The 14,213-nt window shown below is 37.9% G+C and overlaps 4 protein-coding genes across 4 annotated transcripts; 2 read left to right on the top strand and 2 right to left on the bottom strand.

Moving 5' to 3' along the window:
- Positions 1–504: 504 nt before the first annotated feature.
- Positions 505–2,126, top strand: LOC106452305 (mitotic apparatus protein p62). Its single transcript, XM_048779880.1, has 2 exons — positions 505–1,137; positions 1,471–2,126. The coding sequence occupies exons 1-2, from the start codon at positions 753–755 to the stop codon at positions 1,962–1,964; spliced, it is 879 nt and encodes a 292-aa protein (XP_048635837.1). The 5' UTR covers positions 505–752; the 3' UTR covers positions 1,965–2,126.
- Positions 2,127–2,924: 798 nt separating this feature from the next.
- LOC106452304 (nucleosome assembly protein 1;4) lies at positions 2,925–4,359 on the top strand (the record flags this gene model as incomplete). The annotated part of the gene is given in 8 exon segments (XM_048779142.1): positions 2,925–3,014; positions 3,095–3,187; positions 3,267–3,368; positions 3,453–3,646; positions 3,732–3,915; positions 3,994–4,037; positions 4,129–4,246; positions 4,324–4,359. Coding segments are annotated over 8 exon segments (861 nt in total), but the record flags the coding sequence as incomplete, so codon positions are not given.
- On the bottom strand, positions 4,280–6,528 carry LOC106452306 (beta-fructofuranosidase, insoluble isoenzyme CWINV5-like). Its single transcript, XM_048779879.1, has 5 exons — positions 6,304–6,528; positions 6,159–6,167; positions 5,196–6,064; positions 4,627–5,127; positions 4,280–4,544 (listed from the first exon to the last, which is right to left on the bottom strand). Exons 1-5 carry the CDS (start codon positions 6,467–6,469, stop codon positions 4,371–4,373), a joined length of 1,719 nt encoding a protein of 572 aa, XP_048635836.1. The 5' UTR covers positions 6,470–6,528; the 3' UTR covers positions 4,280–4,370.
- A 1,219-nt stretch (positions 6,529–7,747) lies between these two features.
- Positions 7,748–11,976, bottom strand: LOC125609062 (beta-fructofuranosidase, insoluble isoenzyme CWINV1-like). Its single transcript, XM_048779878.1, has 7 exons — positions 11,729–11,976; positions 11,596–11,604; positions 10,500–11,371; positions 10,253–10,411; positions 8,621–8,868; positions 8,338–8,425; positions 7,748–8,111 (listed from the first exon to the last, which is right to left on the bottom strand). The coding sequence occupies exons 1-7, from the start codon at positions 11,922–11,924 to the stop codon at positions 7,932–7,934; spliced, it is 1,752 nt and encodes a 583-aa protein (XP_048635835.1). The 5' UTR covers positions 11,925–11,976; the 3' UTR covers positions 7,748–7,931.
- Between the last annotated feature and the right edge of the window lie 2,237 nt (positions 11,977–14,213).

The raw sequence follows: 14,213 nt of genomic DNA, 5'->3' as shown, positions 1-14,213 counted from the left end.
TTTTGGGAATTTAAGAATTTAATCTCTCATGCATAAATATGTAAGGGAAAAAAATCAAAATACACATTTTAAGACAAATTTGTACCAAAGTTTAATGTGATTAAAAATGTTATTGCCTTCATGTCAAAGCAAAGAGAGATGATTGGGCTGCCAACCGAAGTTTTTTGTAAGCAAATGACTTTGATCTCAAGAAATAGCTTAAGCTTTAAGAATTTTTGCCAATTAGATCATTTGTTAAGCAAAGTTAGTTGATGACTACGATAAAAGGGATTAAGAAGAAATTTGATTTTTTTTAATTGTTCTGGTAAGTTTTGTCGTTATAGAATTTTATTATTCATTATAACAAGGTATTATTATTAGTAAATTTTATACAAAATTGTTCACAAAAGTTGAGAAACCATGTCAAAATATTTCATTTACAAAATCTCCCATTAAATATTAGGAAAATTACACCCTATAGCTACACAAAAAAACTCAAATTAGCTAACTAACTAAAATCCCCTTCTCTCTCTTCCATCCTCTTCCTATCTCTCTCTACTCTCATTCTATAAATCTAATTTTAGTTTTTTTTTTTTGCTATTTCACAAATTCTCCCAATATATTACCCAGTACTAATAATTTAAAAAAAAAAATCTCCAGCACCGAAAAAATATTAAAATTTTAAAGCCGCCGGGAAATGAATAGAAAAACCTGTCTGAAAAATTGTAAGAAGAGAAAAAAAAAAGTCTGTCTGAAAGTGGGAGAAACAGACAATGGAAATCGAAGGCGAAGACGGCACGAAGCTCATCCTGAAGCCCGGAGACAAATCCGTCTTCGGAAGAGGAGCCGGATTCACCACCGACGACTTAACAGTGTCACGCCGCCACGTCTCTCTCGAGCTAAAACCCTTCGCCGGCGGAACCGATTCCGATAGGGTTTCGCTCGAGGTTCTCGGGAGAAACCCGGTTTGGGTACGGAAACGCGAACCGGGCGAAAAGATTCAAACTTTTCGTAAATCTGAGACGGGAGAGATCAAGGCCGGCGATAGGTTCTGTGTATCGGGTCAACTCCCGATTTGGTTCACTCTGAAGAGTCGCGATGAAAGAGTTTCGGATGGTGAAAGTGGATTGGATTGTGTCGATGGTGATCCTGTTAAAGGTACTCACTTTCGCACTCTGCATCATCCCAATTCGTCTAATTTTGATATATTGATTCTGTTCTGTTTTGTTCTGCATAGTGAAGTTGGTTTATGTTTGTTTGTCAGCACAGTGGAACGGCATCGTATTGTCTGCATTGCTTATCTTTTCAATGCGTAGTAGAGTTTTGTTGGTGTTTAGTGTGTTTTTTCTGTGAGAATGAGTCCCAATGTTCTCTTTTTTTTGTCTGAATAGTGAATTGGTATATGTTGTCCGCACAGTGGAAGTAGTTTCTTTAGATCATCTTGCTATAAGAATGAGTCTCAGTGTGTAGCGTTGTACTGTGGTGTTGCAGAGTTTGGTTTTCTTGTGATTGGGAAAGAGTTTGATCAGTATCCAAAGAGTCGAGTTCGCGATGTAAAGCAATGGGAATGGTTTCTTGAGGATTCCACTAAAGGAAATAGCGATGATGAGGATGATGATGGAGGTAAGAAGGGAAGGAAGGGATTAAGGAAAAAGAGAAGAAGAGGGAAGAAAGGGAATGAGGAGGACGATGATTGGAGTGCGGAAAGCGAGGAAGATAAAGAGTTGATTGTCAAATCGAAAAGAGTTGTGAGTCCAACTTACTCAACTAGATCCAAGAAGACTAAGAAAGACGTAAACGCAAGTAGCAGTAGTAGTCGTGCTCCAAGTACACAGCATGGAAGCGTAGATATGGAAGAAGACGAAGATGATGAAACATTGGGAGGTTTCATTGTTAGTGATGAAGAAGCTGAGTTAGAAGAAGAGGACGAACCAAATACAGATGATGAAGAAGAATTAGTAGATGAAGATGAAGATGAGGATTAAAAGATGGAATCTCCTGAAACTTTTTTGACTACACGTGAAATGTAACCAAAGCTAATCTTCTTTTTACTAGAATTATTACAATCATTTGTTCATTTGTATGAATATGTGTCCATGTGTGAAATGTTTGATCGTATAATATAATGTTTTAATTTGTTGCACTTATTCTTTACATTGTTGTTTCTTTGGGGCTGATGCGCAAGGTCATGGGACACCACTAAGGATCCACGTTCTTCTCCTCATACGTGTGAGTTCCTCACGTCGCACATGTGAATAAATTACAAATTGGAAAAAAAAACAAAAAAAAAAACACAAAGCTGCTAACTCTTCTCCTCTCCTTCCTTTCTCCCTCGTCCTCATTTTCTGGCCTTCTCCTGCTTTTTTTTCCCTGGAAAATTCTTGTTTTCTTACGAAACATGAGCAACGAAGAGAACATCATGTCCATCGAAGCTGTTCATAATAGTGGAGGCGATTCATCTGATGCCTTAGGTAATTTCGTAACGTAAGAGTTGAAGAAAAAACTCCTATTTGTTTTTATCAAATCTTGTATAGGAAAATTTAGGAAAAATTACACATAGTTGTAAATTTTCTTTTTTTGAATTAAATTTAACATTCAATTCAAAAAAAAAAAAAAAAATTTGTAACATAAAAAACTCTCGTTTTCTATAATCCAACTCATGCTCGAGAAATGTTGACTCTCTTGATCATCCCACTAAACTCTGCTCTATCTTACATACGTCTGCCTCAAGTAACTTCCCCTGTTTTTACTTTCTTGCTCTGGAAGCAACAAAGATTAGGGTTAAAATGCTAACACCATTGTGATTTGTAGATCTTGTTCCAGAGGATCCTGCTCTTACCGAGGATCTTAAGGCAAGTCACTTATATCGTTAATCAAATCACACAACATGAGTCTTCTTCTGTTTCATCTGTTAATGATCTTTTTTTACCTTTGGTGTTAATAAATTACAGAACCTAACAATAAAGCGAATCTTTGATACGAAGAAACTCTCTCCTAAAGTTAGCAAACGTGTTCTGTTTCTCAAAGATATTCAGGTAATAATGTCTTCTCCTCCGTCTCTGACGACTATAATCTTGATTCTCTAAAAGAAGAGACTCAATGTTCGTTTTGTCAGGTCAAACACGATGAACTCGAGGAGAAGTTTCTTGAAGAAAAAGCTGCATTAGAAGCAAAATACGACAATCTCTACAAGCCGCTGTTTGATAAGGTGAAGATTTATGTATGCTATGTTGATTAGGATTATAGTTTTGGTTGTTATTTTCCTGAGGCTTACTGAGAACTTGCAGAGATATGAGATTGTGAATGGTGTGGCTGAAGCTGAGACAGAGAAAGGAGTACCTAACTTCTGGTTGATTGCAATGAAAACCAACGAAATGCTAGCAAACGAGGTTCAAAATTTTCATTTTGGAATATGTATGTTCATTAGCATAAAAGAGATTTAAAAAAAGAGAATATGGTTTTGGTTTATGTAGATAACCGAAAGAGATGAGGGAGCATTGAAGTATCTCAAAGACATCAGATGTTGTAGAGTAGAAAATAATTCAAGAAACTTCAAGCTAGAGTTTCTCTTTGATCCTAATCCTTACTTCAAGAACTCGGTTCTGTTTAAAACTTACCATGTGACCGATGATGATGATGATGGTCCTGTTCTTGATAAAGTGATTGGGTAAATATTAATCATCCTTGTTTTTACTTGGTTTTTAATTTTTAACTGATCTTTAAACTTCGTTTTGTATTTTTATAATGTGTAGAACGGACATAGAATGGTGTCCAGGTAAGTGTTTGACTCATAAGGTTGTTGTCAAGAAGAGGCCAAAGAAGGGGACAAAGAAAGTGAACAACATCCCCATGACTAAAACCGAAAACTGCGAGAGTTTCTTTAACTTCTTTAAGCCCCCTGAGATTGATGAAGTTGATGAATGTTATACAACCATGGTTAGCCTATTTGTAATGTCTTCTCTATTTTGATTTTGATACTGTTTCTTCATCAGGTAAATATATATATTCTTGCAGGTTGAAGAACTCCAAAACCTGACCGATCAAGACTATGACATTGCGTAAGCTTTTACTGTTTTAAAGTCTCTGACAACATTGACATATGTTCAAGTATGTGTATCCTTAAGTTTTGGTGTTTTTTTTGTTTTACAGTGTGACAATCCGAGACAAGCTCATCCCTCACGCAGTTTCATGGTTTACTGGAGAGGCTCTTGTTGATGAAGATGAATATAATGATGATGATGAGAATGATGACTAACGAGAAGAGAAGGTTTGTTTCAATAGTTTTTGTAAACTGAAAGAGGAGCGTCACAATCTCTAGTTTATATATCGTTTTATTTATTACAGATACACCAAGAGTTTCAAGAATCTCTCGTAATATGAAGAAGTGATTTTTAGAGAGAAGACTTCATGCTCCAAGCACTTAGGCTTAAAACATTAACATTCTGAGATCCATTGTTAAAAACAAAGAGATGTGTGTTTTCTCCTATTGCTAATTTTGGGTAAACTCTTGAGGTAATACATGTTTTTCCTCTCCCACCAAAACTCTCCACTATTGAATTATCAATCTACAAAACATAAAAACAAAAATTCCATTAGTAATAAAATAAATAAATAAAAAGCTCTAATTAATCTTGCGAGAGGACTCACCAAAGTCCTGAGAGAGATTGGCTGGTAAGGAGATACATCCAGAAATGCACCATATGATGTTTTATCATTCTCTTTGTCCAAACTCGATCTGCTTTGGTCACTACACATGACCACCACATGGTCCTTACTCTTCTGACTAGCTTTAAAGATTCTAAGATAAACCGATGTGTACTCTTCCAAGTTCCTAGAGGCCAGCACCATTAAACCGAATGGACCTAAACCGGAATTAACCGACAATGCATTCTTCTGGCTGCATATCAATTGTGGGTCGGTCCAACCCGGTTCAATAACATCTGCTTTCTCTAAACCACTCACCTTGAACAAAACCTCCACATCTGCTTGTGAAGCTGTGACCCCATGCACGTCAAGTAAAGATCCTCCTCCCTTCAAAACCTTGTTTTCCCACTTGACTTGCGTAGTACGTAACCTCTCTATTTCCTTAACCGGCCACTGCATCAGTCTCTTTCCTGATTCATCAAGCCATATCTTCCTTGGAATTGCCTAATTAAAACCGGTTAGTCATGTCTAAGTTAAACCGTAGGTGAAATAATAATCTCAGCTTGGTTTACCTGCAAACCGGCCCAACCCTTTTTGATATTATCCTTCTCCGGCGACGACTCGTTGACCCAACCCCACAAGATCCTCCGTCGGTTAACCGAGTCGTAAAAAGTCTTCGACGCGTAAAACTTACCGTAATCATACCTCGGAGCCGTAACGTCCTGAACAAAACCATCGTCGGGTACATACTGATCCCTCACTTGGTCGTACGTACCAATCGTGTAGTAATCGTGACTTGTGTCTGATAAACTCACTTTAAGCACGTGTTTCACGGACACACTAAACGACGACGTATCTACTCCGTGTGAAGTGGTTGTCCCGACCGGGAAAAAGTCAGGACACTCCCACATTCCTGAACCATCGTTGTAGTGAAGAGGCTTCGCCGACTGCTTCCAGCTGACGAAGTCGCGGCTCGTGTAGAGAAGAGCTAGTCCACGGCGACCTTCCTGGCTTCCGGTGATCATCCGCCACCGTCCGTTACGGCCGAGCCACGCGGTGGTCGGGTCGCGAAACGAGGTGGAGTTGATGTGGTTGACGGCGTTGGGCGTCACGAGAGGGTTCACCGGAGATTTGGTCCAGTGACGGAGATATGGGTCGGAGAGGTTTTTGGGTTTGGCTAGGTTTTGGACCTGGCGGTTGTTAACGTCGTTGCCGGTATAGAGAATAACGGGTTTGCCACTGGGGAGGATCGTGACGGAACCAGACCAGCAGCCGTTGATATCGGACGGTCGAGATGGTTTGATAGCTGGAGAATGTGGGGTCCAGTTAATGAGGTCCTTTGATGTTGCGTGGCCCCACACGATCTCGTTGACTTTCATGACGGCGCCATTTGGGTACCACTGGTAGAAGAGATGGTAGACTCCGTTGTATATCATAGGCCCTGTCCAAATACATAAATCACATAAACATAGATATCAATCTTTTTCTATACGAATTGATTCATAAAATAATATTGTGTGAGAAAAGTAACTAACCGTTAGGATCTTGTAACATCAAAGCCCCAAACATAAGAAAAATATGAGTGAAGAGATGTAAAATGTACACAAATTATTAGAGAAATGGAAAAATATAAAGATAACAAAATGAAACTGAATAAATTTGTTAGGTAGATAAGCATACCGTTCATCCAGTTTTTAGGAGGCTGGAAATGATAACCGGTCCGGTAAGGTTGATTCGTGATTCTACTGTGGGAGTGTTTCAAGGCCTCAATATTAGTAGCATTGTCAGCAAGAAACAAGGAGGCCAACAAGAAAATGGCAGTGTTACACCAAAGTAGATCAGCCATTATTTAGAACTCTTTTTATGTATTTCTCTGAGGTTCTATGTAGTTTTACTTCAAAATCGTGAAAATGTCCAATTTATAGGCAGCGAGGAAGGTTTTTTTGGGCGTGCTAGAGGTGGTGGTCCATATTTGGTAGTAAGGTTCTGTTATCTCGAGCCAAATGGCGTTTTCATGTTTGTTGAAATTAATATTAATTTTCTCCATTATAACTCGTTCAAGTAGCCTGATTTTCAATATAAACCTCAATACAATATATAGTTTTAATGATACTTTTCAGCGGTTTTGTTTGATGGACATAAAAATAACTGAAATTTAAAATGTTTTTAAAACAATACGTATGCTAAATAACTTATGCTCAACGGTGAAGAATGTTCCAAAATCTCATAGTCTTTTGTTGTCTCGCAACTGAAAGTATTCCCACTCAAACAACATGACTTAATGAGTGTCACTGTCTCATCATTGATGTGGGTATATTTCATGCTCCAAACACATAGGATTTAGACATCATCAACACTTTTGAATCACTTCGTCAGAAGCAAAGATAATGTACACTTTCCTCTGTTGCCAGCTTAAGATATAGTTTTGATATTTATGCATGCTTTGCCTCCCCCACCATTTATAGCTCCCCACTATTCTATAAAAGGAAAACAGATTGAGAAGTCAATTTGAAATTGAATAGGATTATACCTACAAAGTACAGTGACATGTGATTCTTCTTGAACTATCTTTTAGAACTCCATGAAAAAGACAAAATCAAAAGATCCTCAAAGTGCGATCTCCCCACTAAGTTCTCTCCCATAGCACTCATCACTTCTCCTAATCATTTTGGAGGTACGTTCCCATAGTGGGTCTTTGTAAAATCAAACTTTAATACGTTAACGGGTTCAGGGCTATCCATATACTATAACAACTAAAAATTTAACCATTGAGTCAATGTCTATGTACACGCGGGTATGATAGTGAACCTAGGAGCTTATCACTTATCAGACTCATGACTGGCAATTTCGTAATTAAGAAGGATTGCTATAGCTAAAACAACAATACTTAGGATCGGAATGAAAATTTTGGTCACTGATTAATAGTTAATACTATATGATGACTTGGTTCGAATTATGTTGAGAAGAACTAGGCACGCATACGTACTTATTGACAACTATTGTATTCGAGTTATATACGTCCGCGTCTATTCATATAAAGTCCACTATTATATTCGTTGGAACTTGGAAGATTTAGGCTACCGAGAATAGACTTTTAAATTTAAAATAGTAAACCAACTCTATGAGAAGTCAAATAAAATGTCATATAACTTGAAAATTATCTCAAACAAACAAATTTGACTCTATTTTGACAACCAAACAAACTGGAGCTTGTAAGATCTTCAAAATCATATCATATAATTAAATGCTCAACAAATGGAGATATGCATATATATGTGTGTGTGTGTGTCTATCTCCGCCGTATGTGATCAACTGATTTGGGCAGACTTCATGCTCCAAGCGCTTAGGCTTAAGACATCCACACTTTGAGACCCATAATTAAAGGCATATAGATGTGAACCTTTTCCTATTGCCAGTTTTGGATATACTCTGGATGTAATGCATGCTCTTCCCCTTCCACCGAAACTCTCCACTACTGAATTATCAATCTACAACAACAAAAATAATAAAAAACTTCCCTAAGAAATTTATAAGAAAAAGATTATATACTCTTGACCAGAGGCTAATTAAGCTATTTAACAAGTATTTCTTGGGGGTTCAAAGGATATTCCGAAAAGGGATGGCGTGTCTTTTCTTGACCTGCATGCGTTTTTTGACATTTCCTGAAAAATAGTAACATATACAAAAATATATGTGAAGTGGAGACTTAATTACCAAGGCTCTGAGGGAGAGCGGTTGGCGAGGATTAACATCCACAAAAGCTCCATAGGTTGTTTTGTCATTATCTTCCTTCAGTGAAGATCTGTACCAAATTCAACATCACCAAAAGGCCACATGATTAGAAAGTCAAATTTTAGATATTTCTTCAATATTTTCAAGATATTTCAATTTGACGATGTATATGACTTTTGAAAAGTTAAATATAAATATGTGACAAATTATTATCCTATATTAATGTACTTAATGGATAATAGGGATCTTGATCAAGGAAACGTACCTGCTTTGGTCACTGCACATGACCACAACGTACTTATTGCTATTCTGTCGGGCTTTGAAGATTCTAAAGTAAACCGATGTGTACTCTTCCAAGTTCTTAGATGCGAGAACCATTAAACCGAATGGACCTAAACCGGACTTAACTGATACATTCATCTGACTACATATCAACTGTGGATCAGTCCAACTCGGTTCTATCACATCCGCTTTCTCCAAATCTCTCACTTTGAACAAAACCTCCACATCTGCCTGTAACAATCAGAAGACTTTTTTTTTTTTGTTCAAACCAACTTTCATTAATAAAACTTAGACTCCATCAATGGAGGAATTGTTCAACAGAAACAATAACACAGCCACATTAGCTAAATAAACCGCTGCAAAAGCAAAACGGATAACACAAACATAGATAAAAGCAAACATAACACACAAGCAACTTAAAAGTGAAACACCATGAATGCTACTGAGTGAGATGAAGCCACGGGAATTGGAGAACACGTTCAGTGAACTGTTACCCGAACATGCTGCAGCAACAAATGCATAGAGAGCAGCAAGAAACTTGGCTACAGAGGTGATCAAGCACCATCTTGATGAGCCTTGAAATTGTGAGGAACTCCACAACCATAATGAGGTGTAGAGTTGCAAGAACCACCACAGCCAGACAAACAAGTCTGAAACTACGAAGCCAAGGTTGGCTTTTTTAAATCCATCGCTTATCTTTTTGAGTTGTAGACCTGAAACATCAGAGAAGACTACCAACACACAAATATATTGTAATGAGCCCAAAAAGATATTTCGAACAACAACCTCATGCCGAGGTAAGTGAACCTCATACTGAGGTAAGTGAACCTCATACTGAGGTAAAGGAAGGCAAAACAAATGCCTAACAGCTTCGTACTGAGTTAAACAATGACTACCAAGAAGCATAAGGTCCTCATACTGAGGTAATGTTCGTGAATGGTTTCTTATACGGAGGACAAGGAATCCAAATCTAAGGTATGTTCCATCCCAAATAGAAACATCTAGACGGATCACAAGGGTCATACCTTTCCAAGTTCTGCCTAAGAACAGGAAGAAAAAACGAATTTTTCCCCATATGAAATTATAGATCTGAAACCTGTAACCATCGGTAGGGAGAAGCAGAGGCTTGACAAGGTTCACTCCAAGAGAAACAATCAGCAAACAGACTGAGTCGGATGTTGTTGTACAATGAAGAGGGGACCTCGCAGCTGCTAAGGTGAAACAATGGCAGGGGAAAGAGGACAGATCCAGTGTGACGAGAGTGACAGAAGCGTCGGGAGGATCAGGAGGGTCGGGAGCAGAGACCCCAGCGAGTAGATCTAGAGGAAAAACAAACGGCGGTGGCTCAGGAGGTGGGGGAAGGAGCAACAGTGACTCTGAACCCCGAAAGAGCAGCATCAAACCCATGGAAGAAAGGAAGAGGAGGGAGACAGAAGAGATTCTCACCGGTGGGCGAGAGGCCACACCGTCGGCGGCAGATTAAAGTAAAAAACCCTAATCGCCTTGGAGTCGCATGTCTGCGGTTTTTATAGAAAGTGACTTAATCAGAAGACTTTTAAAATCCAGAATTTTCTAATAATAATTAATTTCTTAAAAATATATAAAATAATCGCACCTGTGCAGCTGTGACACCATAGACTTCTAGTCTAGATCTTGAATCTAGAACTTTGTTCCGTAAGTTGACTTGATTCGTACGTAATCTCTCTACTTCCCTAACCGGCCATTGAATCAACTGTTTCCCGGACCGATCAAGCCAAATTTTCCTCGGAATCGTCTAATATAAAAGAAAGCGAAATTTTATTAAATACCTACCAAACTATGCTTTACTTTAGTTTAGTCTAAACTGAATCTAAAAAAGTTACCTGAATACCGGACCAGCCTTTCTCGACATCATCCTCAACCGATGATGACTCGTTAGTCCAACCCCACAATATTCTCCGATTCCTGGCCGAGTCATAAAACGTTTTCGACGCATAGTACTTTCCGTAATCGTATCTCGGAGCCGAACTGTCCATCTTAAAACCCTTGTCGGGTACGAACTTATCTCCAACCCTATCGTACGTACCGAGAGTGTAATAATCATGTTTCGTGTCGTCCAAGCTAACTTTCAACACGTGTTTTAAAACCTCATTAGGTTCACCAAAAGACGACGTTTCCACGCCTTTGGAACCAAACCTAGTCACGGGGAAAAAATCAGGACACTCCCACATTCCACTTCCGTCGTCGTAGTGTAACGGCTCGGTAGATTTTTCCCATTTTAGTAAGTCTTTGCTCGTGTAAGTGATCGCTAGTCCACGACGGTGGATCTTGCTTCCGATGATCACTCTCCATTTCTTGTCGTGGCCAAGCCACGCGGTGGTTGGGTCACGGAACGAGCTGGCGTTGATGCCGTTGACGGCGTCAGGAGCCATCAGAGGATTTAACGGCGACTTGGTCCATTCTACGAGATATGGATCGGATAGATTTTTAGGTTCAGCTATGTTTTGGACCTGTTGGTTCTTGGGGTCGATTCCGGTATAAAGGATAACCGGTTTGCCGTCGGGGAGAATTGTAGCCGAACCGGACCAGCATCCGTTGATATCGAACGGCTCAGATGGGAAGATGGCTGCAGGATGTGGGTCCCAGTTGATTAAATCTGTTGACGTGGAATGGGCCCACACGATGTTACCCCACACGGCGCCTTTCGGGTTCCATTGGTAGAAAAGATGATATATTCCTTTGTATATCATAGGGCCTGTATACATTGAAATGTTTATTGCATGAATACATGTAAGCCTCGTGGTGCAGCGTAATAAAAGGTCGACCAATACATTAGAAAAATCAAATATACGGTTGGTATGTTAACTTATTGGTATATTTAATGTTTCTAAAAAATAATAAAATGCTAGATTTTAGGGAAAATGATATGTCTATTGGATAGGAAGAGTTGACTAAAGCAAGAGGAGAAAAAAAACTAACCATTTGGATCTGCTCACGGCCAAAGATCAACCCAATTTGTCCAAGCAAGAACCATAAAGAATGAACAAAAGGTTAGAGAAATGAACACAATATGACAGTGAGGTTGAGATTGATATGGTAGTATTAAACGTACCGTTCATCCAGTTTTTGGGTGGTTGAAAATGGAAGCCGGTCCGGTAGGGCTGGTTTACAGAAGGAGATTTGATGTTAGTGCTTTGGGTAAGTCTCTTGTAAACATGGTGTGAGGCTTCGAGATCGACGACATAGTTACTAATAATTAAGGTGAATAACAACCAAACTCCAATCTTGGAGTTAACTTCTTTGGTCATTGTGTTTTTACGTTTTTTTTTGTTGATGGTTGTTGTTTGAAGGACTGTAGATCATGTGAAATTTATAAGCAAATGAGGAGGGCAAGCCTGTCAATATTAAGAATTGGATATTATATTTGCAAATCAAGTTTTCTTTGTTTGTTGGCTTTATGTTAATAATGAAGGTTCATACTGCCATAAGTCAGACATCTAAACAAGTTGTTTCCAACAATTTTCGTTGTTTAAAAAAGACTCTTAATTAAATGGTTTAGGACTTCGTACCAAACTCTTAGAAACCATATCGGCACATACAATTTGTATGGTGTAAAAGAAAGATGATGTTTTGTAGAATTAAACTAAAAAATGGTAAACATTTGTATAGAGTAATTCGAGGAAATAAAAGTTAGCAAAATTTGAAAATGATTTTTTTTGTACGTCAGAGATAATTTTTGTTAATCTAATATAATCTTAGCTATCAGCGAATTTGGGTTACATAGTAAAACCAAATTTGGATAGGTGACATAAAAATTTGGATTGGTGAAACTATAAGTTTTAGAGAAGTTTTATATAATAATTGTTCTATCCCATTCCGTTAGTCAACTAATATTATCTGGTTTGCGAAGGCAAGCGCAACGTGACAAGTTTAATGCTCGAGCAAGGCATGGAGAAGAGAATGGGCTAAGAGAATAGGTGAGAAAAAGTCAACTATTTTGGGCTATCAGAATATGCTTAGTCTAACATCTCGAGAATAATATCATATTTGACCGTATTCCGGTACAATATATTGGTATTAAGAAACCTATATATTCAGTACAAAACGATAATAATCATAATAATCCAACAAATAACAAATTTGGTGATTCACACGGAAGTCTAGAAGTCAAAACAGTTCATAAGAACGTGTCTCCGCTCCCACCATCCGATCATACACGAGGCAAAAAGATTAGAAAATGAACATATGAAAAAGTGATTAAATGTTTGAATACAAAATAGTGGAAAAGTCAAATTTTGGACTCTACCTTTGTCCCTTTGTAGTATGCTCCTTCACATTTCAATACAACTTTATAGTCTTTTGCATACCAAAAACAGATAGTACCATGTCCCCTAACGTATCCATATAACACACCAATCCGAATCCTTTTTAACCACTAATACATCGATCTATTGTCAAACAAATCCACTAATACCTTTGGGTGACAGCTTTAACCACGCATAAGAGGAATTCCATTCAGTGCGTATATTCCGATTACAAATATCTTAACGAGTTTAACTAGTTTGTTTAGAACAAGACCAGTCCAAAATAATAATGATTATTGTAAAATTTGGATTAGTTGACGGTTAACCAATATAGAAAACAAAAGTAACCAATGTGACAAGTCCAAAACCATTATTGTTTGCTGTTGGCCGCGGCATGCAATAGAAACTGCTGCTCCCAAAAACATGTGTTGCTCTAAGTCTATTTGGTGAAAGTCATGCGAAAAATAGAATTAGCCTAAAATAGCTGATAAGACTGATAACTTATCTTGCTAAACAAGTTAAATATGCAAGAGATATTGTAGGTGGTTGTATTGTCTTTTGATTCTACTATAGCCAATTTTATTCAAAATTTATCGTTAGACAAATGGTTTTACTATCATATAAGTATATAACTGAATCTACACTATGATGGTGAAACGATATTCAATTTACTCTGTTTAGTCAAAGTAAATTTATGTAAAAAGCTATTTTATTTTCTCTGTGTTGTTTAACTAACTCAACCAAATTGCAACTTAAAGAAAATACACGCATTAATGGTTAGGTTGTACATGGCATCTCGCAATATATACCTAAGGGTCGTGGGTTCGAATCCATCGTCCTCAGATTACCTGTGGCCAGGTGATAATGGTATCTAACTCCACTTGCAAGCGACTGGGTTTGGCTGGCGCCGGTGATTAGGCCCCCGGGAATTAATCGGTTGGATCATGGCCCGCCGGATAATCGTTTGGTAAGTCAACCGAACCATGTACCTTATTCGTCTTACTAGAAATTTTATCCCAACAACAACAAAGCATCATCTAATCATTTTTAAATTGACGTGATATATTATATGTTACATGCTTCTGTTTCCACCCCATACGAAACATGTGACGTATAAATTAAGCTCATTATTAGCAGAAAAGATAGGAAGATATTTGCCCTTTTAAAGTATTATTAATATATAGAAAACGGCAGATGGCTAATTTTGACTACAAGAACATTATTTTTAGGAGAAATAAAATGATATTTTATTAACAAGGTCCCATAATTTTGTTTCACATTGATTTAACAATC

Source organism: Brassica napus, chromosome A5, assembly GCF_020379485.1.
Source record: "Brassica napus cultivar Da-Ae chromosome A5, Da-Ae, whole genome shotgun sequence".
Taxonomy (NCBI): domain Eukaryota; kingdom Viridiplantae; phylum Streptophyta; class Magnoliopsida; order Brassicales; family Brassicaceae; genus Brassica; species Brassica napus.
Note: the sequence above shows the minus strand (reverse complement) of the source record. Positions and strands in the feature narration are given on the sequence as shown.